This window comes from Aquarana catesbeiana, linkage group LG02 (assembly GCF_042186555.1).
Source record: "Aquarana catesbeiana isolate 2022-GZ linkage group LG02, ASM4218655v1, whole genome shotgun sequence".
NCBI lineage: Eukaryota > Metazoa > Chordata > Amphibia > Anura > Ranidae > Aquarana > Aquarana catesbeiana.
Window position 1 is genome coordinate 311,113,890 of NC_133325.1, and position 24,045 is coordinate 311,137,934.

Consider the following 24,045-nt stretch of genomic DNA (forward strand, 5'->3'; position numbering starts at 1 on the left):
GCCCATCAATATCCTAGAAATTCGGGCAGTACGCCTGGCTCTAAAGGCCTGGATTGTCAGGTTATGGGATTGTCCTGTCAGGATTCAATCCGACAATGCCACAGCTGTGGCCTATATCAATCACCAAGGGGGCACCAAAAGTCTCTCAGTGCAGAGAGAGGTGAACCATATTCTAACTTGGGCAGAAAGGAATGTTCCATGAACAGAGAATTGGCAGGCAGACTACTTAAGTCGCCAGCAGTTATTCCCAGGGGAATGGTCTCTTCACCCCTACCTATTTTGGGCTGTTTGTCAAAGATGGGGGACTCCGGACGTGGATCTTCTAGCATCCAGGTTCAACACGAAGTTGGTCAACTTTGTGGCCAGAACAAGGGATCCATTCGCATGCGGAACAGATGCGTTAGTGACCCCATGGGATCAGTTTTCACTGATCTATGCATCCTCCCCCCCCCCATTCAGTTGCTGCCTCGACTTCTTTGCAGGATCAAGCTGGAAAGAAAGCCGACAATTCTGGTAGCACCAGCATGGCCCAGAAGGTCATGGTACACAAAAATCATAAAGATGGCAGTGGAGGGCCCATGGTCCCTCCCACTATGGCCATATCTGCTCTCTCAGGGACCGATATTCCATCTTTCCTTACGGTCTCTAAATTTAACGGCTTGGCTATTGAAACCCACATTCTAAAGAAACTTGGGTCTTCCGGGTCAGTTATCTCTACCCTGTCTAATGCTAGGAGGCCAGCTTCCAGAACTATATATTAGAGTCCGGAAGGTTTGCGTTTCCTGGTGTGAATCCAAGGCTTGGCACCCTGGGACATATATCCTAGGCAGAATTCTTGCCTTTCTGCAATTAGGGGTAGAAATGAAATTGGCCTTGAGTACTATTAAAGGCCAAGTCTCAGCTTTATCGGTCTTATTTCAAAGACCACTTGCTACTCATTCTTTAGTCCGGGGCTTTATACAAGGGGTGACGCGGCTTAATCTGCCCGTCAAACCTCCCTTGAACCCTTGGGACTTAAACTTAGTTTTGTCTGTGTTACAAAAACAGCCATTTGAACCAATACAACATATTCCCCTGGTCCTTCTGACAAGGAAGTTGGTATTTTTGGTTGCTATATCCTCAGCAAGGAGGGTTTCAGAATTGGCTGCTCTTTCTTGTAAAGAGCCATATTTTATCTTTCATGAGGACAGAGTGGTGTTACGCCCTCGTCCAGGCTTTTTGCCAAAAGTTATTTCAGGTTTTTACCTGAACCAGGATATTGTCCTGCCATTGTTTTTTCAAAACCATGTTCCAGGGAAGAAAAGTCACTACTTTGTCTTGATGTGGTGAGAGCAGTGAAAATCTATTTAAAGAAAACTGCTCAGATTCGTAAGACTGATGTCTTATTTATTCTGCCGGAGGGTCCTAAGAAGGGACAGGCAGTGTCGAAATCCACTGGTGCTAAGTGGATTCGGCAAGTGATAATTCAAACTTATGATTTGACCGCCTCACGCAGATATACTGCGGCAGTAGGGCACGTACAGGCAGATTAAGGTACGTGTACGTGGCCCTTTAAGAGGCGGCTTGCGGGCGCGCGCACGCCCACCTGCCGGGAGCTCTCCGTGACCGTGGTCGCGAGGGGATACCCGCGATCGTCTCACAGTGAGGAAGAACGGGGAGATGCTAATGTAAACAAGCATCTCCCCATTCTGCCTAATGACACTGTCACTGATCACAGCTCCCTGTAATCAGGAGCAGTGATCAGTGTAGTGTCACACCCCCCCCCCCCCACAGTTAGAATCACTTCCTAAGACACACTTAATCCCTACAGCGCCACCTAGTGGTTAACCCCTTCACTGTCAGTCACATTTACACAGTAATCAATGCAATTTTTATTGCACTGATCACTGTATAAATGTGAATGGTCCCAAAATCACGCCAAAAGTGTCCAATGTGTCCACCATAATGTCGCAGTCACGATAAAAATTGCTGATCGCCGCCATAACTAGTAAAAAAAAAAAAAAAATATCAATAAAAATGCCATAAAACTATCACCTATTTTGTAGACGCTATAACTTTTGCGCAAACCAATCAAACCCTTATTGCGTTTTTTTTTTTTTTTTTTTTTTTTTTACCAAAAATATGTGGAAGAGTAAGTATCGGCCTAAACTGAGCAAAAAAAATTGTTTTATATATATTTTTTGGGGATATTTATTATCGCAAAAAGTAAAAAATAATGCGTTTTTTTTTTCAAAATTGTCGCTATTTTTTTGTTTATAGCGCAAAAAATAAAAATCGCAGAGGTGATCAAATACCACCAAAAGAAAGCTCTGTCTGTGGGAAAAAAAGAACGTCAATTTTGTTTGGGAGCCACGTCGCACAACCGCGCAATTTTCAGTTAGAGCGACGCAGTGCCGAATCGCAAAAAGTGCTCTGGTCAGGAAGGGGGTAAATCCTTCGGGGGCTGAAGTAGTTAAGGGGTCAAATTCCCCCATTTCAAGTTAAGGCGTATTCTACCAGGTCGTTTAGTGCTTCTTGGGCAGTGCGTCATCAGGCCTCCATGGATCAGATCTGTAAGGCCGCAACTTGGTCTTCAGTGCATAAATTCACAAAATTTTATCAGGTGGATGTAAGGAGGTATGAAGGTATCGCCTTCGGGTGCAGTGTGCTGTAAGCAGATGTATAAATCCTCAAGTCTGGGTGTACCCTGCAGGTTGTTTTCTCCCACCCCTCATGTGGCATTGCTATGGGATGTCCCATTAAGTAATTACTAAAGGCTCTGTGTCCCATGGTGTACGATAAAGACAATAGGATTCTTATTACAGCTTAACTGTAAAATCCTTTTCTTGGAGTACATCATGGGACACAAAGGTCCCTCCCCTCTTTTTTGGGATACAAGTATATTGCTTTGCTACAAAAACTGATGTGCTCCTGGAAGGAGGAGGGGTTATATAGGGGAGTAAACTTCCTTAATTAGTGTTTACCAGCGTCAACACCTGACGGTAGGCTATAACCCATTCAGTAATTACTTAAGGCTTTGTGTCCCATGATATACTCCAAGAAAAGGATTTTACAGGTAAGCTGTTATAAAAATCCTATTTTTTGCTTTTCCAACAAGATAAGACAGTACAAACATTCCCGACATAAGACTTCCGAACCATCTGTTATACAATTCTTCTAAAGGCATGCAATCTGAATGAAAGGATTTTTATCATTATAAAACTTGCAAAACAATGCTGGAAGCAGACCTTAAATTATAGGACCAGCCATAGGGAATTTAATATCGAGGGTAAGGGAATAGGGGATAGGGAGCCAGGGAAAGAAAGATGGAGGAAGATACATCACAAAGGGGAGTAGGGAGAGCAAAATAGCCCTCCCAGCTCCCAGAACAAACTAGTAATAGGAACAAAAACAATGTACATTCTAGCTGTTCCCTGGTTGACCAATCCTACAATAAAAAGCGATAGGATCGACACTTGTCTGAGTAAACGCAGATAATAGCTGTATTAATTGTTTATACATGTCAGGAGGCGAAATCTATCCACAAAGCCCAAATATTCTAGAACTTGATATAGTTATCAGTAAATTGGTGCCTCCACTCCTCAGCATCCATTATATCCTGCACCTTCAGTAGCCATTCTCTAACTGTAAGGACTACCAAAGACTTCCAATGGCTTGGAATGAAATAGCATAGAAAGTGGGTTGTCCGCTATCTGATGCTGAGTCACCCTGATAATTAGGTTACGGACATCCACCCAGAAAGGTCGGAGAATAGGAAGAGCCCACCACAGGTGTAAAATGGTACACCTCTGCCCACAACCTTTCTTACAGAGTCCTGATCTTGTTGGATATATGCAAGGCAGTCTGTCTGGAACCCTATACCATCTCAATAAAAATTTATAAGAGGACTTCTGAGTTTTAGAATCGACATAGGAGGAATGGGCTAACAGTGATTTTGTCTATACTGCTGTCAGGTAAACTCCGAACTAGTCCCATCTATTAAGGGTGGTATTTTGATACTTGTGTTTTCCTTGAACTTTCCATAGGTGCACTAGTTTTCTATTTAGTTTCATGAGACATCGTTACACAAGGTTAAAGTGGGCCCTGGTTTCAGGGTATAGCTCAGCCTTAAAGAATATTTCTGATACATCTCTCTGGTGTGGTGTGGTGTTGTGGAGTGTAGTAGAAAACTGAAACTACTCTGTACTGAAACTTACAAACCTTGTGATTACTTTTTCTTCATCACTGGCGTATAATGAAGCTGATTGCAGCATAGGACATAGTAAGGTGATGGTTCCTGTTCTTTGTCAACAGCTGTAACCTGTTGTGTATGAAAGCTTTTGGCCATTGTTTTTTTGTTTGGATGGGCATCCAGCTATAGTTTATAGAAAACCAGGACTGAGGCTGATTTTTTATTTTATTTATTTTTTCCACAAGAAATTAAAACCATGTTCGTGGTAGAATTAATTGATTTTCAATATGTATGCTCTGTATTTCTTATTTTGTAAAATGTATTTCTGTTTTTCTTTTGTGATAGATTTAACAACGGCTGGTTGATTAAAATTGGTCGAGGTCTTGACTATTTTAAGAAACCTCAGGTAAGGACATTAACATTTCCATAGTGAATGAACCAATGAGGAAAAAACGTTTGATTAAAAAGTCCATCACCAATTTTTTATTTTGCAGAAACCTTTCTTTGACACTCGTGATATTTGTAAGATTCACCCATTTAACTAATTCTTGCCTTAAAGAGGTTGTATACCCCCAATGCGGAAGTTGTACCTATAGGTAATCCTATAATAAGGCTTACCTATAGGTATAGTAAATATCTCCTAAACGTGCGCTGTTTAGGTGATATTTACCTTGTAGTGCGCCAATGATGTCATTGGCACATGCACTGTTAAATGGCCCTCCGTGCCGTTGCTTCACTAGCGAGTGCCGTTACTGGCAGCTCCCCCGCGCTTGTGATGTCACGAACTCCGGACAGTCACAGAGCCGGAGTCCGTGGCCCCGGAAGGAAGAGGGGCACAGATGGATGCGGCCTCCACCGAGGACATTGCGGGCTTTGTAAGCACATTATGCTTTTACTTTGCACGGAACTAAAAAGGAAGAAAAACCCATAAGAGTTTACTTCCTCTTTAAGAGTAACATGATTTGTAAGAGATTATCTTTTAGTTGGGATGTTGCTGGAACAGAAGAAAATTGACTGTTCAGAATAGGAGTATGAAGGTTGCCATTACTAACAGTCCCTCTTTATCCCTGCATGACTAATTAGTGAGTCTCTGACCTTGAATAAGCTTGCATATTCATGGTTGAAACATGCACATCTTTTTTTCCAAGTTAGTGACTTTGTAAATAGTGAAGTGGCCAAAAGGATGACAGTCCTTGGATCAGTACCTTAGAAATTAGACATGTGCACTGACAAAAAAATTTGTTTTAGTTTTTTTGCTTTTTTCGGAAATTTGGAATTTCGGATTTTCTTTCTTTTTTTCAGATTTTTGAATTTATGGATTTTCGAAATTCGAAAATTTGAAAATCTGAAAAAAAGAAAGAAAATCAGTAAAATTCAAAATAACTAACTATTAAATTATAGGTATTTTCACGTTTATTTCATTTTTGGCTGCTGTGTGTGTATTCAAATTTAGATCTTCACCTTTTAACTTGTATCTTGTCATGTTATGTAAGTATTTAAAATGGATGTAAACCCTCACATATACCCAGTGAAGTGAACAGCCTCATGATACACAGAGATGAAACAAATCTCCCTACATATGTTTTACTTGTATATCAGCTGTCTTCAGCTTTATATACTGTTTAGAAAGTGCACATCCTATTAGAATTTTCACTTCCTCATTCAGCACTGGGTGTGTATTCTTTGCTTACACCGAGAGACAGCTGATTGGAGGAAAGGCACACACCCCCCTCCACATAGGAAGATACTTTCAGAGCTGTGCTATGAATAGACCAGCTCTCTGCTAATCTATTTATAGCAACCACTCTGACACAAAATTAAGCCTGGTTTTATCAAAGTTGACAGAGAACTTGTCAGAAGGTTTGCTGATAACAGATGAACAGAGCAGGAGAAAGCCACGGGACTTAGGGCTTTGAAGAGTGATAAGAAAACACTGGAGACATATGCGCCCAGCTCAAATTTTATGAGTGGGGTTTACATCCACTTTAACATAGTTAACTATATAACAAAATAGTCTGCTGTTTGCCCTGTATTTTTAGAGTCGTTTTTCTATTGGCTCCTGTGACTACGACTTGCGGCCCTGCTACGAAACATCAGTCGATATCTTCCACAACAATCACACAAGAAAAACGTGACTAAAGTCTATACAACTTTTAAAGAGGTGTTCTAAGTAGCTTTGGAGTGGTAGGAAAGTTTGGTATATCTTGTTTTTCAGTACTGAAACCGAATCCAGGGACCATCAAGGGTGTAAGTGTGCTTTGGGGCACAAAAACTATCCATGTTGGAAGAACCAATATTTATCATTTTGCTGCTTTTGTTGCTGTATTAGTATACTGAACATTCATTCAACGTAATCTGTTTTATAAGGGAAACCATACCTGTGTTTTATGCCTTTATATTTTATTTATAAAATTGTGTTTATTGATAAGTAATTTATATGATGTTATATGGAAGCATGCAAACACAGCTTTTCTTACTTGGCATGTGTTCTTGCGCTTTACTTTATACACTTCATGATGTGATGTGTTTGAGATAAAATATGATGCACTTCCTTTTGGTACTTTCCCAGCATATAGTAGCGTATAATTGTTGCAAGATCTGTTAAATGATAACTTGAGATAACTATTTAGTTTTGTATCTGTATCAGGCAGCTATTATTCTATTACTATCATTTGCGCTTAATATCTGTGGAAATAACAATTATTCCTTAAACAGCAGAAATCCCTAGACACCAAGGAGGGTGACACCATGCTGAGTTTAAAAAAAAAAAAAAAAAATGAATGAACATTATCTTCATTATTGCTTACCCCAGGAGATAAATGCTAATAAGGGTAATGCAGTGAAGATTTTTAAGTAGCATAAAATTGGGCTGTCTAAAGTTCCATCTATAATTTGCCAATTAAAGTGTTGTAATATTTGCAACAATTTTATATTGCTGATTTTGGACTGTTATTGGAGCACATATACATAGATTGATTTATTTGTGCTATATCCCCACACAGTATAAAACTGCTTACTGTAATCATATCCTTTCTATGGGTTAAGCTACTAGAAACTTTTAATGCAGGATTTTGGAGAAATGTTTATAGATGCAATTTAGAAGGGTGTGCAACAGAGTACATCATAAATAATGATGAATGGTGATATCATAAACGAGTAACACCCATGCTTTAGTGGATATTCTGTTGTCGGGAAGTCACGACTAATCTGGAAGTCATTATTTGAAGTAACAAAATCATCCCCAACTATGATATTGTATGATTGTTAGAAATGATTGGTCGTATCTTTACTCGTACACAGACTATTATGATGCCACACTGCATCTTCACTACTTGTGATGTCATACCTCTAAATCCTCATTACGTTTACATTCAGAACTATTTGTCCCCCCCAGCAGAAAATCAGTACAGGAAAAACCTTTTACTTATTGTACACTATGCACTGTTAGCAGGACAAATACCAAAAACTCCAGGCAGACAGGCGCCTCTATTATTTTTCTGCATAACAGGACTCTACAAGGGAGAGGGAGTAGTGTGGGACAATCAAGGGTCTTTTCCATTGTCACTCTAGCACTGGGAGATGGCTTACAGGATGGGAGAGCACGTTCTGTAATAGTACTCCTGTCCCTTTCATTTTTAAGACTGAGGAAGGAGAGGTTACTGAGGGTGCATAAATGTGGCAATCACATATTTCATAGAATTCCTACAGGCACTCAGTAAGGCTGGGTCCACACTGGCTGCGGCCACAGCTCACAGCAGAGGGTCCCTGTTCTCCTTTTCAGGTGCGATTTCAGGTCCGAAATTTTGGCTGAATTTGCACCTGAAACAGACCAGAAGATGCACATGCGGACCCTTTTCCAATGCGGGCCTTGGCCATCCGGAGCTGTGTGAACTGGCTCCATTGAGGGCTGGTCACAGTCACTCTTGTCATGCGAATTGGATGTGGGCAAACCACACTGCTGATCCTGTCTATATGAAAATGCACATTGCTTGCTTGTGTGCCTATCCAATGACCTTTAGTTTCTAAAAAAAAAAAAGTTATTCATACACACATTATAAATACTTTATTATTATTATTTTTTTTTTTTAAATATGTGATCACATGGCCTCTGTTCTAAACTACATAAGGGGCCTAGAGAAGTAAGGGTGAAGACTGCAGGGTGGTATGTCAGTAGGAGGCAAAGAAACTGACGTACAGTGATCTTACTTGTGCAGGGGGCGTGTCAGCAGAAGTCTGACCATTGGAGTACAGGCAGGCTGTGCACAGGTAGAATACAAAGAAGAAAACTGACCATTCTGGGATAGATGTACTTCAATAAGTGGCATGAGCACTTTGAAATAGTAAAGCAGGGGACTGGCAGGATCACCAGGTATTTCACACAAAAGAAAGAAAAGCAAAGAGAAAAGAATACTTTGTCATACAAGTACAGGATAACACAGACACATATGAGGAATGTGAAATGTTGGGGTAGCATACACTTTAAATGTTGGATATCATTAACATGATTATGAAGGAAAGGATAGCATTAACATTATGATGGAAAGAAGGAGAAGCATAAATTGTGCACAGGGAAGACACCTGTGAACAGTAAGGCAGAAAATATCTGTGGAGCATAACATTTAAATCCTGAAGTGATGTTTTGTTTGTTTTTTTATTGGAGTTTGGATTTGTCAGTGACTGTTCCTATTTTTTAATCTTGCAGTTGCATGATCAGAAATTGTGTGTTGAGATTAGCCTGAAGACTGCTGCTAGTAGATGGTGTTCATAAGTGTTCAGCATGTAGCTGGGAAGCTTGCCATCTGCTTACTGCACAGGTTTGAATGATGATGATCCCGGTGTGGGTCTCACAGCCTGCCATTGCTATCAGCTCCCGTTTATCACAGTGTGAGTGGTTAAGCAGTTTTCAAACATTTAGAATGATTATTCTATTGCTTCTTGAGTGTGTGCCATTTTCTCATTATGTAGTTAGCATTTGAGATGCTTTCAGACTGCTTTTTAAATGCTTACTAGCTGCCTAAAAAGTGACAAAAATACACTGTAGGCATTCTGTGAAATGTGTGGTAGAACAAAGAGTCATTGAGTATCCAATCTTATGCTGCCCGTACACACAGCTATATGTAGCCACCAGCGGTTGATGTCATAGATCAAGGTAACTTGCCACCCATAGCTTTGATTGTTTTAGGACTTTGAAAGAAACTGTTGATAGTTTGTTGCCTTGACCTGTTCACTTATTTCTGTGATTGACAGCTAGTTACATTTATCCAAATACTGGCCTGTGTATGATTAGCATTTGTATTGTATTTGGTCACTTTGGAACACAGAATACCATATCCTACAACTCTGTCACTAAATACATATGTGGAAGTGAAAGGTATGCATACAGAGCTTTTCTATAATTTGATGAATTATATACATATCTCTTTACTCTCTGTGTTCTCATATTGAGAATGTTATTACTGTATTTTTATATGTAATGATATTTTTAATAAAGAAAAGTACAACACACAAATGTATTTTTGCTAATTTGTTTCATAATTTGTTTATGTATTGTGGAGTATTAATGTTAGATGCCAACAGCATAGACTTCAGTATCGATTTCTTTTGTAAAACTTTGCCCGTGGAGCTACATTATTCGCATACTCTTTCCCAGTTGTATGCTGCTTAAGCACTTGTGACAAAAAGAAGTTATATTGTATAAAAATTGGCCATTATGGTTTAAAAAAGACAATATCATGTGCCTAGAAAATGCAAATAAGCTGTTCACTTTGCAAGGGCAATTGCAATTTACAAGAGAATGTCCCCCAGAGCTTAGTGAATGTGGTAAAAATTCACTTTGCAAAGAATACCCAATCATGTGCAAGGAAAATTAAAAAAGCAAAAACCGCTTTTTTGCTCTCATGCGATTTACTTACAAAGTGAAGTCTGTTTGCCTTCAGTAATTCAACCCTATAAGCTTGTCTTTTCTTTTGCGGATAAAAAGGAACCTCTGTATAAGCCCTAAGTTGCTCCAAGCTTTTATACAAGAGAAGAAGTCGCTGCTCAAGGTGTTTGATGAGAGACTAAGGAGTCTCATGGAGTGCCAGCCCCAGCCCACCTCCGTGGGAAACTTGGAAAGAAGAAAGAAATGGCTGCACATCCAGAACTCCCAGTTGCCTTTTTATTGATCATTACCAGTAATGATGAAGCACAAGATGTATGTGTGAAACGCATCTACGTGACCATTTGTTGGTGTATTTGTAGTTATCCTTTTGATCAATAAAAAGGCAACCAGGAGTTCTGGATATGCAGCCATTTCTTTCTTTCCATTGCTCCGAGCTTTCACAGGACTGAGCGTTGGAAGGGTTTTTTTTTTTTTAATTTTGATATCTTAATTGTGAGGCAAAGGAGGGGGACATTAAAATTAACCTGTTGCTAACAGGTTCACTTTAAAGCATACTTTTACTTTTTCTCTTTTTCTCTATTCCTCTGCTAGAGATTAGTGACTTGACAATTAGGAAAGAAGATTAGGAAAGGAGGGAGCCCAGGTTCACATTGAGCTGCGGGAATGAAGCCATGCGAGTTTAGCTGAACTCCCACGATTTCACTCCCGCATGTCAGTCCTAATTTCAGCGGCGATTTCACAGACATCTATGTGGGTTTCTGCACAGATGTCAATGGAAATTGCAACCTGAAATCACAAAAAGTAGTACAGAAACGACTTTTTGAAATCAGTGCCGCGCCACAAATGCGGCGTCGCACCAATTAGGATGGTGCCGTTGCCACCGTTTTGACATGTGATTTGACATGTCAAATCGCACCAGTGTGAACCAGGGCTCAATGTGCTTTCATAAAGCACTGACCGCTCCCATATTTAACATGACATGTTCTTTTTAAGATATCTAATCATTTTATATATACGGTATGCTGGATATTTGAGCATTTGAATCTCCATGGATTACACATTTGATCATGTGGATGATTACTTTTCATAACCTGGTTTGTTGACCAGCTTAGAAATGTTTGCTTGATTGCTTCAAACATGGAAATCAGTATTTCGTTATCGTACATCACTGGACACAGAGCACCATAATAATGACTATCTGGGTTATACGCTACCTTTATGTAATTGGACACTGGCAACCAATAGAAAGAATGTTCCCCCCATATAACCCCTCCCATACAGGAAGTACCTCAGTTTTTTTCACCAGTGTCTTGAAGGTGATGGTCATAGCTCTTTGAAGCTCTTTAAAACTTAATGATGTCCCAGTAAAAGGGTGTTATGATCGGATCCATTCGGATGGCATGAAGGCTAAAATGGATGGTACCCGAGCCTCATGGGAAGGACTCCTTGAGGTTTTGCCTGTAATGCAGCCTTACGGCGCTGGATCCTGCGTAATGGAAACCTGTGCAGTGTTTGTTCTGACCAAGGTGCTTTCCTGCAGGGTGCTATACAGGTCCAGGGGAGGGGACACCAGATTAAGGGAGACCCAGTCTCTGAAGGTCTTTTATGACAAAGCTCGCCGTGATGGGTGAAGATTGGACTCTTGTTATGTTCAGAGTCCTGCAGCAGGAATGGTACTGCATTTGTTTGCAGTTTCTCTTTTAAAAAAAAGAGTAATCTGACTGTCCGTTCTCCCGGTGGCCACTGGGAGCAGTGTGCCGTTTAATCATGCTATGTACTCTTACTCATGTGACTGCGGATTTTCCTCCAGCCACTAGAGCAGTGGTTCTCAACCCGGGGGTTGGGACCTCCCCGGGGGTCAAATGACGATTTGCCAGGGGTCAACAAATTCTGGGCTGTTCCTGAATCCCCGCACTGCTCTCCCAGCCTTTTTGTGGCTGCACAGCTGGGTGGTTCCTGGAGCCGGTGACCGCCCACTCAGCCTCTTCGCAGACCCAAAAATCATTAGATGTGGTAATTTCTTCTTTTAGGTTTTTTCCCCTTTGTTTTCACCTGGGGATCTGGCCAGTAACGTACCACCTGAATTGGAGTGCCCCTACTCTGATGAATGGGCACAGCAGACAGCAGCATTGTCAATCGGGGGGGGGAAGTGTTAGATGTACTAGCAGATGTAAATACACCAACAAATTGAAGCTGAACTCCAGCTAACACTTAAAGCAGTGTGCCGCCTGGGGAAAAAAAAATTGAAAGTCAGCAGCTACAAATACTGTAATGGGGCTTACACACGGTCGGACTTTTCGTCTACAAAAGTCCAACGGACGCCGACGGACTAAAGCTGGCTGGTAATCCGATCGTGTGTGGGCTTCTCCGGACTTTCAGCAGACTTTTTCAGCCTCAAATCCGACGGACTTTAGCTTTGAAACATGCTTCAAATCTTTACGTCGTAACTACGACAGACCCCGAAATCCGCTCGTCTGTGTGCTAGTCCGACGGACAAAAACCCACGCTAGGGCAGCTATTGGCTACTGGCTATGAACTTCCTTATTTTAGTCCGGTGTACGTCATCACGTACGAATCCATCGGACTTTTGTGTGGTCGTGTGTAGGCAAGTCCGTTCGTTAGAAAGTCTGCTGCAAGTCCGCCGGAAGTCTGTCGGACAGGCTGTCGGACTTTTGTAGACGAAAAGTCCGACCGTGTGTACGCCCCATAATGGAAACCAGCAGTGAAGCCGTTCCCTACTCTGCATGTGCGCTGCGCTTTCTAACTGGCCCAGCGGTGGAGGAAGGAGGAGGGGGACCGAACCTCTGAGGGGCGGCGCTGTCTCCTAGAGGTGGGGAAGAGTACATGTCAAAAACCATTACCCCCCCGCCTGAAAGGTGCCACTATGGCAGCAGAGGGGAGGAGGAAGCAGATAAGCGGATGTCCCACTTTTGGGTGGAACTCTGCTTTAGGCGCTTACAGCAAACAGTTTTTTTCCCCTTTTGGGATAAAAAATTTGTAATTGCAAGCACTCCTGCCAGTGTTAAATTATTTGTCTCATCCCTGTAACTGATACTTCTGCAAGAGCTTGTTTTTTGGAAAACAAGCTTACCAGCCAGATCAGCAGGTAAAAATAGAAGAAAGAGCCTAAAAAAAAAAAAAAAAACAAAACAAAAAAAACCAATGCAGCTATCACATCTAAAAATTGGTAAGCTGTTAAATTTAGCAATAGTCTGCTGCACCTGGGATTCCCTGAACACATACCTAGAATATGTAATGATTAAGCCCAGGCTCACACTGACAGCGGGATTGAAATCATGGGAGTTCAGCTGAATTTTCATTCCCGCATGTCAGTCCGACTTAAATGTATCACACTGCACAACATTAAAATGCAATGTATAGTATTTTTAAAGCACAGCTCCAGTCAACATGAAAAAAAATACTGCTTTGAAGTCATAGCATGGAGCTCTTTTCTTTCTTGACTCAGTTTTTTATTGTCTACTCTATACTAATGGCCTCTGCTGAGGCGCCTCTCTACAGATGATTTTTTTTTCCCGTTTGTTTTATCCATTGCCAACGCTAACTAACATGTTCTTAATGTGCTTTGATTGTAATCTGTTGTGCACATAGTGCCTGTATCTTCGAATTTCCTTTTTAGAAGTGAAAAAAAGAAAAGAAACATATTTTATTTATAGATATAGAGAGATATATCTAATAAATCTTCGGGTGGGTTACTTCTACTGTTTCTATGATGATTCGTGTGGAGATCAATGTCAGGGTGGCCTCACAAACTTCCACCAATATTAAATAGGAAAAAACAAAGGGACACATTCTCCAATGCAAAAATCGTATATTGTATCAGTTGCTCTCAAGGCATAAAAAGGTTACAAATAGCTACTGTACAGTTGCGAGCATCTCACGCTCTTCCTCGGGCTTTGTGCAACAATCAATTACTAACCCCATTCTTTTATATTCAACACTGCAGGGTGTAGCCTCACAATCAATTATCGCTGATTAATCAGAAGCAGTTTAACCTGCTAACCTACCTAGAACAGTCTCTAGAAAAAACATCCTTAACCACTTCAGACCCGGAAGGATTTACCCCCTTCCTGACCAGAGCACTTTTTACAATTTGGCACTGCGTCGCTTTAACTGCTAATTGCGCAGTCATGCAATGCCGTACCCAAACGAAATTTGCGTCCTTTTCTTCCCACAAATAGAGCTTTCTTTTGATGGTATTTGATCACCTCTGCCGTTTTTATTTTTTGCGCTATAAACCGAAAATTTTGAAAAAAAAATTATATTTTCTACTTTTTGTTATAAAAAAAATCCAATAAACTCAATTTTAGTCATACATTTAGGCCAAAATGTATTCCGCCACATGTCTTTGGTAAACAAAATGTCAATAAGCGTATATTTATTGGTTTGCGCAAAAGTTATAGCGTCTACAAACTAGGGTACATTTTCTGTAATTTACACAGCTTTTAGTTTATGACTGCCTATGTCATTTCTTGAGGTGCTAAAATGGCAGGGCAATACAAACCCCCCACAAATGACCCCATTTTGGAAAGTAGACACCCCAAGGAAATTGCTAAGAGGCATGTTGAGCCCATTGAATATTAATTTTTTTTGTCCCAAGTGATTGAATAATGACAAAAAAAAAAAATTACAAAAAGTTGCTCACACAGGCCATGGGCATATGTGGAATTGCACCCCAAAATACATTCAGCTGCTTCTCCTGAGTATGGGGATACCACATGTGTAGGACTTTTTGGGAGCCTAGCTGCGTACAGGGCCCCGAAAACCAATCACCACCTTCAGGATTTCTAAGGGCGTAAATTTTTTATTTCACTCCTCACTACCTATCACAGTTTTGAAGGCCATAAAATGCCCAGATGGCACAAACCCCCCCCCCCCCCCCCCCCCATGACTCCATTTTGGAAAGTAGACACCCCAAGCTATTTGCTGAGAGGCATGGTGAGTATTTTGCAGCTCTCATTTGTTTTTGAAATGAAGAAAGACAAGAAAAAACTTTTTTGAAAATTGAAAAAGGAAAAAAAAAAAAAAAAAGTTTTTTCTTGTCTTTCTTCATTTCAAAAACAAATGAGAGCTGCAAAATACTCACCATGCCTCTCAGCAAATAGCTTGGGGTGTCTACTTTCCAAAATAGGGTCATGGGGGGGGGGGGGTTGTGCCACCTGGGCATTCTATGGCCTCCGAAACTGTGATAGGCAGTGAAGAGTGAAATCAAAAATTTACGCCCTTAGAAAGCCTGAAGGCGGTGCTTGGTTTTCGGGGTCCCGTATACGGATAGGCTCCCAAAAAGTCTCACACATGTGGTATCCCCGTACTCAGGAGAAGCAACAGAATGTATTTTGGGGTGTAATTTCACATATTCCCATGGCATGTTTGAGCAATACATCATTTAGTGACAACTTTGTGCAAAAAAAAAAAAATTTTGTCTTTTTCCCGCAACTTGTGTCACAATATAAAATATTCCATGGACTCGACATGCCTCTGAGCAAATAGCTTGGGGTGTCTACTTTCCAAAATGGGGTCATTTGGGGGGGTTTTGAACTGTCCTGGCATTTTATGCACAACATTTAGAAGCTTATGTCACACATCACCCACTTTTCTAACCACTTGAAGACAAAGCCCCTTCGGACACTTTTTGTTTACATGAAAAAATTATTTTTTTTTTGCAAGAAAATTACTTTGAACCCCCAAACATTATATATTTTTTAAAGCAAATGCCCTACAGATTAAAATGGTGGGTGTTTCATTTTTTTTTTCACACAGTATTTGCGCAGTGATTTTTCAAATGCATTTTTTGGGGAAAAAAAAACACACTTTTTTAAAATTTATTGCACTAAAACACACTATATTGCCCAAATGTTTGATGAAGTAAAAAAGATGATCTTAGACCGAGTACATGGATACCAAACATGACATGCTTTAAAATTGCGCACAAACGTGCAGTGGCAACAAAATAAATACATTTTTAAAAGCCTTTACAGGTTACCACTTTAGATTTACAGAGGAGGTCTACTGCTAAAATGACTGCCCTCGATCTGACCTTTGCGATGATACCTCACATGCATGGTGCAATTGCTGTTTACATTTGACGCCAGACCGACCCTTGCATTCGCCTTAGCGTGAGAGCAGGGGGGGACAGGGGTGCTTTTTTTTTTTTTTTTCTTTATTATTTTTTTGCTTTTTTAATCTTATTTTTAAACTGTTCCTTTCATTTTTTTTTTTTTTTTAAATCATTGTTATTGTTATCTCAGGGAATGTAAATATCCCCTATGATAGCAATAGGTAGTGACAGGTACTCTTTTTTTTAAAAAAATTGGGGTCTATTAGACCCTAGATCTCTCATCTGCCCTCAAAGCATCTGATCACACCAAGATCGGTGTGATAAAATGCTTTCCCAATTTCCCAATAGCGCTGTTTACATCCGGCAAAATCTAAGTCATGAAATGCTCGTAGTTTCCGGTTTCTTAGGCCATAGAGATGTTTGGAGCCACTCTGGTCTCTGATCAGTTCTAGGGTCAGCTGGCTGAATCACCGGCTGCATTCTCAGGTTCCCTGTTGAGACAGGAGAGCCAGAGAAAAACACGGAAGACGGAGGGGGGGGGCATTCCCTCCCACTGCTTGTAAAAGCAGTCTAGAGGCTAATTAGCCGCTAGGATTGCTTTTGCATGAAAGCCGACCGCTGGCTGAAAAGAATGATACCAAGATGATACCTAAACCTGCAGGCATCATTCTGGTATAACCACTCAAATTCGTGAATGGCGTACCTGAAGACAAAAAAATGGTTAGCAATAAAACACAGTAAACGTAAAGTATAAAAAGTATAAAAAAGTATAAAAAATTGCATACCTGAAAAGCAAACATGATAAAACATAATAACAATAAAACATTGCAGAATAGAATACAGTAAAAAAGAGCAGAACAATAGAGAGAGAATAGAGAGAGAGAGAACAATGAAACGACAACTATTATTTTTTATTTTATATATATATATATATATATATATATATATTTTTTTTTTTTTTTTTTTACACTTTTTTTTGTAATTAACTTTTATAACTGTAACCGGTTCCAGGTTCGGGTCTCTCAAAATGCGATGGCATCTTGGGAGACCCTGTGTTAGTGTGTCCTAGTCTGTGTAATGCTCTACTCTACGCTAATACTCAACTAGTGTATGGTAGCGTTCAAAACATTCACCAATGCAAAGACCAGGATTGTTAGGACAGGAGGGACAATAATAGCGGGTGTCACGCCTATATCCGCGCTTGCTGCAGACACGACATCTTTTTTGGGGGGAGTTCGTTGGGTAGGGCTACTCGGGAGGACATAAAATTGCCTCTCATGCAGCTGACTGCATTTGGTTGGGGATGTGAATGGGGGAAGTACGGGCGCTGCAGAAGTGGTGGGTTCCCAATTAGGATCGGTGAATGCAGCAGGAAGGGCATTATGGGCACGACGGGCCTGTGTTTGTCTTCTTGGTGGCAGCGGGACACTACTTGTGCTTGCCACCTCACCAGCTTGAACTGCATTTATGGGACTCGCCACGTCACCAAGTGTTACTGCAGTGCTGGTTTGACTATGACCGGGGTGTACTAGGCCGCTGGTGCTTGCCACTTCACCAAAACGCTGCCAAAAAAAACTGTTGGCGATCACAGGGATCAGGCCTGACTCTGCGAACGCTGCAGTTATGTGTTTAGTGTTTTGTAAGTGACAGTGATCGATCGATACTGCACTTGGGTGGGCAGGGCTGGGCCGGCGGAGGGGCAAAACGCAGGTGCTAGCAGGTATCTGGGCTGATCCCGCTAACACTGCGTTTTTGGGAACCCTAAACTGCTGGGGACACTAGTATAGATCTGATCGGATCAGATACTGATCCGTTCAGATACTATACCACTAAGGGAGGCGTATGCTGCGTGCGTGGGTGTTAGCCGTACTGGCGCTAATCTGACGCTGCCTGGGGCGACGCATATCACCGCCGGGCGATCAGGGGGCTAAACCTTTATTCGGTAATAAACGGCGGGTGCCCTGACACTATAAAAAATAAACGAACTAACCAGCGTCACCCGTAACACTTATACGGTGATCACTGGTGAAAGGGTTAACTAGGGGGCAATCAAGGGGTTAAAACATTTATTAGATAGTATATGGGGGTCCCTGTCGCTATAAAACGCTGACGGCGAACCTAAATATTTACCTCCCTAACTAGCGTAACCAGTGACACTAATACAGCGATCAGAAAAATGATCACTTAGGGACACTGGCGACGGGGGGTGATCAAGGGGTTAAAACTTTATTAGGGGGGGTTAGGGGGGTATCCTAGACCAGTAATCAGAAAAAAAAAACTGCTTGGTGTCAGTGTGACGGGGAGGGGTGATTGGGAGGGGATCGGGGGTGTAATGTGTGCCTGGCATGTTCTACTGTGTGTGTATGTGTTGTGCACTCACAGTGATGTCGTCTCTCCTCGGAGCCGGAACGGAAAATACCGAGCCGAGGAGAGATGACATAATTTCCTTTGCTGTTTAGCATACAGCAGCAGAGGAAGATTCTCATTGGTTGGGAGCGATCGCGAGGGGGGGGGGGGGGCACGAATGGATGGTCTCCCCCTCACCTCTCATCGCTCCCAGACAGAAGCCGACCGCCTCGGGCACCGATCGGACCCCCCTCCCGCGGGAGGCAGATCACGTCTGCCCGTGCCATTCTGCCGACGTATATCGTCGTGAGGCGGTCGGCAAGTGGTTAATGTATGAATATCATACATCTAGCACCTAAATTATCCATAATAGAGGTCAAATTTGGTTATTGTATCAATTAACAAATAAATTGGGATGAAATCCCCAGTCCTGGGTCCTGATTTTGGGAACAGCCAGCATACTAATTGGTCAGGTGTGTGCTGGGCTTTTAGTAACCACCTGACTATGGTTCTGGGCTCCACCCCGGCAGATAGGAAGTCTGGCCAGGAGTCAGGAGGGCTCCACGGGGGAGCCAGGGCAGCAAGAGGCTGCCAGCTTTGTGCACCAAGTTGGTCGTTGAAACAGTCTGTACGAAACAAGGGCCTGGCGTGTAGGGCCAGAGCAGCAGTGCTGCAAGTGAGAGCCAACGAGTCGGAATGTTGTTTTGTTGATGGAAAAAGGAATGCTGAAACCCCTGCAAGGGAAACCTTTGTTTGCTGAACTTGCTTTTAATAAAAATGGGCAAACAAAGCCCTTAAAAAGAAGAAATAGCGAGTGGTGGTATCCTTAAAGCTCTACATTTGACGCTAGTCCTTTACAATATATATATAATTATATTGTATCTCCAGGAATGCGAGTGTTAAATGCTAGTCTTGAATATGAGGAAGGGAACAAGCAGAAATACTTAACTTACTCTTTGCTCTCACAAGCTTTCTAACCCTGCCTACGACCTATTTCCAAAAGCAGCCTAATTGAGAGGTGGGAAACACAGCAAACAAATACCAACAGGCCCACTTAACAAGATGGATCAAGAAGGGCTTGACAGACTCAAATAGCAACTGGTAGCACCTTATGCCCAAAACTGGCTTAAGAGAAGGCCTAAACATCCAACATGTAAAACTTGACAAACGTGTGAACCAAATTTTTGGTGGCAGGCTTTAAAAAATGAATAAACTGATGCCTGATGCTGAAAAGTCCACAAAGTACTAATGAATCTGTTAAAGTGCACCTTAATAGCGAAGGAAAGAACCCGATTGTTTAGACCAGGGGTCTACCAAACTACGGCTCTCAATCTGTTGTGGAACTACACGTCCCGTGAGGCATTGTAACAATCTGACATTCAAAGACATGATAGGAATTGTAGTTCCTGAACAACTGGAGGGCCCTGGTTTAAACCATAGGCTCCAATGACGATTTGTTTATCCACTTGGCAATAGTGGAGCGAGAAGCAGGGAGCCACCTGCAGGTACCATCGGGAAGTACAAAGATGGAATTTGATTGCCTAAAAGAGGCTGTAGCTGAGAGGTAGACTCTCGCAGCGCATGCAACATCCAGATAGTGGAACAAAATTTCCTTTAGGATGTTACGAGCAGGACAAGGAGGGAAGGACAGTGTCCTGGTTGAAGTGGAAGGAGGAAGCCACCATAGGGAGAAAAAAGGCTTTTAGTTCTAGAACAACTTTAAAGTGGGACTCGTTTTTGTGTTAATAAACACACTCACCTGTCCCACGATCCAGTGATGTGCTCACATCTCTTTTCTACCTGGTGCCAGCAATCTCAACTGTGGGCACCCGGCTGCGACAGCTTGCAGCTTCACAGCCAGGTGCCCACTGCGCCTCCTAAATGGTCCGGCAGTCTCCTGGGACCCAGGACTTTGATTGGTAGAATTGAAGAGTACTGATAGGTGGCACTGATGGATGCTGTTAGGCGGCATTAATGAGCACTGATAGGTGGTGCTGATAGGCAGAATTGATGGGCACTAATAGGTAACACTTGTAGGTGGAAGTGATGGGCACTGATAGAAGGCATTGATGGGCAGCACTGATGGGCACTCATAGATGGCACTGATGATTGGGACACTGATTATCAGTGTAAACAATTTAGTGACATTCTTGACAGTTAACGGCAGTCCTTTCCTAACACAGACACAGCGTGGGAGGAAAGGGCTGCGGATAACCGGCAAGTCTGTTTACATGTGATCAGCTGATCACATGGTAAAGGGCCGCTGTGATTGCGCTGGATGCATGTCCCAGGGGTCACCATGTCCATGGACACCCTCCCAAAATTGGAAGCTCGGGGCTCGGATGGAAGGGGGGCCCATCATGGTTTCTTGCAGCGGGGCCCTGAAGTTTCTAGTTACGCCTCTGGTGTGAGGTCAGTGTAGCTAAGCAGAGACTACCTTGTGATGGAGGTCAGATATGTTAGAAGGGCAGAAAGAGCCAGGTTAAGGTCTCATAGAGTACCAGGGGAACATACAGTGGGAGAAATGTGTTCAACGCTCTGCACAAAAGCCTCAACGAATGCGAGGCCAATGGTCTCTGAAATGGAACAGTCAAGACAGATTTTCCTCTTGATTGCCCTTAGAGCCAAATTCTGATCTAGACCAGGTTGAAATTCGGACACGATCTGTCCCACTAAAATTTCCTGGTCTCGCCCTATGCAAAATAGGACCTCCAGCCACAATCATAGACTTTGCAAGAACTTGATTTCCTAGCCTTTAAGAGAGTAGAGATGACCAAATTCAATCAGTCCCTGGCTTTCAGCAGAAGATCCACATATGGTGTACTCCACCTGCAGCATAGGGCTTGGAATTCCTCTGGCTCCTCTGGATGGAAAGGCCATTTCCATGTATTCAGCCACTGACTGCTAAGAATGTCCGCCTGCCTATTTTCTACACCTGGATGTGGACGGGGCCAGAATGTTTTGTTCTTCCCAAAAGTTCATCAAGTATGCTTTCTTTTCAGAGGTCTGACTTCTGGAGCCTTCTTGATGGCTGATGTAAGCTATGGCCGTGGCATTGTCCGACTGAATTCTCATCAACTAACCTCACAACTGAGGGGTCTAGTGTTCAAGAAACAACCGAATCGCACAGAGTTTCAGGAAGTTGATGGGAAGATAGCTTACTTCATGACCAATCCCCTCACTGTGAGGGCATCCAGGACTCCTGCCCAGTCTGATAAGCTGGCATCTGTCATTGTGAGAATTTTCCAAATTTTTGGGATAATGAGTATCCCTGAATCCAGCTTCAGGTTGGAAATCCACCACTCCACAGAGAGTCTGGCCTTGCAGGTTCAGAGCATAAGGTGGCCCATAGACAGAGTCCGTTTGCCCCATGCTGTCAGAATAGTGAGTTGCAATCGTCTGGCATGAAACTGGGCATATGGTGCTGCCTCAAATTAGGCTACCATCAAGTCCACGACCATGAGCCAAAAGGGCCTGGGCACAAAAGCACATTGACGAAAGTTTTTCATGGGGCAGAAAGATCTTGGTTAGAGCCATATCTAATGTCAGGTCCAGGTACTCATAAGTGGTTAGCACTTCTGAGTACCTAGATGACCAGAACCACTCCAGCAGTGGTTAGCACTTCTGCCTGGCATCACTAGGGTCATAATTTTGAATACCAACCATGGCACTACCTGCCTGGAGTTTGCATGTTCTCCTTGTGACTTTCCACCGGACACTTCGGTTTCCTTCCACACTCTAAGGACATGCTAATAGGTTAATTGGCTCCTGCTTACATTTGCCCTAGGATGTGTATGTATGTATGAATGTTAGTTAGGGACCTTAGATTGTAAGCTCCTTCAGGGCAGGGATGGATGTGAATATAAAATATAGTTGTAAAGCTCTGCATAAATTGTAGGTTCTATATCTAGTAAATACCTGTCATAATTAAAATACTCCTAATGGGTGTGTTGATTTTAGTGACGACTTCTGGGGATTGCAGAGTCTGCACTGTCCACTGGATATTGGCTGACAAGGATAGGGAGAATTGATCCTTTAGCAGAAGATCATCCAAAGTTACCCGCAATGTGTATCTCCTGAGCACACAACAGAGCTAGGACTAGGGAAAGCACCTTGATAAAACCTGGGGGGCCTTGGGCAGGCCATGGGAAGGGCAACAAACTGGTAATGTACCCACCGTCAAACCCAGATAGCATTGGTGAGTAGGAAAAATGGGGATGTACAAGTGTACATCCCTGCTATCCACTGAGCCCTGAAAATACCCCCTCCCCCAAAGGAGGGAAAGAATGGCTGATTCCATGTGGAGCTTTTGAACTCTCAGGAACAGGTTGAGTCTCTTCAGATCCAACACAGGCCAAATGCCTCCATTTGGCTTGGAAACTGTTAAGAGCAGCACGAGGAGTTGCTTAACAGCAGCACAAAGATCTGTCCGTTTTTGCAGGGAAGATGGCAGATTTAAGACCAGTCAGATGAATTTGACAAAATGCCAGTTTCTAGCTCCTGCAAATGACACTCTGAACCCAAACATCTGAGATAATTTTGGACCAGAAAACCAGAAAGGGTCCCATCCCTGGGGAGAGGACTTAGAGCCAGATGTGGCTGGCTTGGAGGTCCACGTCTTCCAGTGAAAATGTGTTTCAGACTGACTTGGAGCTGAAAGCCTAAGAGGGACAAAAAGAAGAGTAGAAGGTCTACCTGCAGAAACATAAGCCACCTTTTACTGGGGAAAGGTGAGTACGCCTATATGTCCAAAGAGAGACCGGGTATATTCCCCTCAGGCAGCTCAGTGGCAAACTAGCAACAAAAAAAAGCAAACTGAGGATAGTTGAAGTGGGAGGGATTATATAGGGATGTACCTTTTAGCCAATCAACTAAAAATAATGTGCTCTCACAGATATATTAGAGTGCCCCTCAACAAGTAAGGGTGGAACCTGATCCTTGAGACTATACGCATGGATGATGACATTGCAGAGCTCTTATAATACCACACCTGTACAATGTCAATGCTATTTAAGCATCATTTTGCCCATGGCCTTGGCACAAAAAGGCACCCAGTTCTTAGAAGGATTTACCTCCAGCATTAAGGTCTTCCAACTCCATTAGAGGCTGAACATGAAGGGGTAGGTTCGGCAGGGGGAGGATCCAGAAAATTACTAAGGATGAGCTCAGGCGTGTTCAAACAGCACGTGCAGAGCCCACCAGGAAGTTGGCACTGCACGGCGCTAATCACAAGCAGCGAGACATTTCCCGATCTCTGCAGCCGCACATCAGGACAATGTCTCACTGCTTGTGATTAGCGCTGTGCAGTGCCGACTTCCTGGTGGGCTCTGCACGTGCTGTTTGCGAACACGCCTGAGCTCATCCTTACAAATTACTTACCAACTGCAATCAACATGTGGCCTGGAGCTGACCAAAAAAAGAACATCTTATTTGGGGGAGGGGCTGTCTTTTATTCAGCTTGGAACATGTTGTCATGTGGGGCTTCAAAGTAAGTGTTAACCCATGCTGACGTGAGGTGGGCCAGGAAAAAGGATATACACATAGCAGGAGGGGGAAGGAGGACAGAAAGGT

General features: G+C 42.6%; 1 protein-coding gene and 1 long non-coding RNA gene across 3 annotated transcripts in view; both read left to right on the top strand.

Moving 5' to 3' along the window:
* The window catches only part of LOC141127849 (MIT domain-containing protein 1-like), a 107,552-nt gene extending 99,283 nt beyond the window's left edge, over positions 1–8,269 (top strand). For both annotated transcript variants that reach the window (XM_073614690.1, XM_073614689.1), the window contains exons 6-7: positions 4,517–4,577; positions 6,211–8,269. In XM_073614690.1, coding sequence (XP_073470791.1) covers positions 4,517–4,577; positions 6,211–6,306 — 157 coding nt within the window. In that variant the 3' untranslated portion in view covers positions 6,307–8,269. The remainder of the gene's footprint in view (positions 1–4,516; positions 4,578–6,210) is intronic.
* Positions 1–24,045, top strand: part of LOC141127856 (uncharacterized) — a 574,076-nt gene that overhangs the window by 547,373 nt on the left and 2,658 nt on the right. The window lies entirely within an intron of this gene.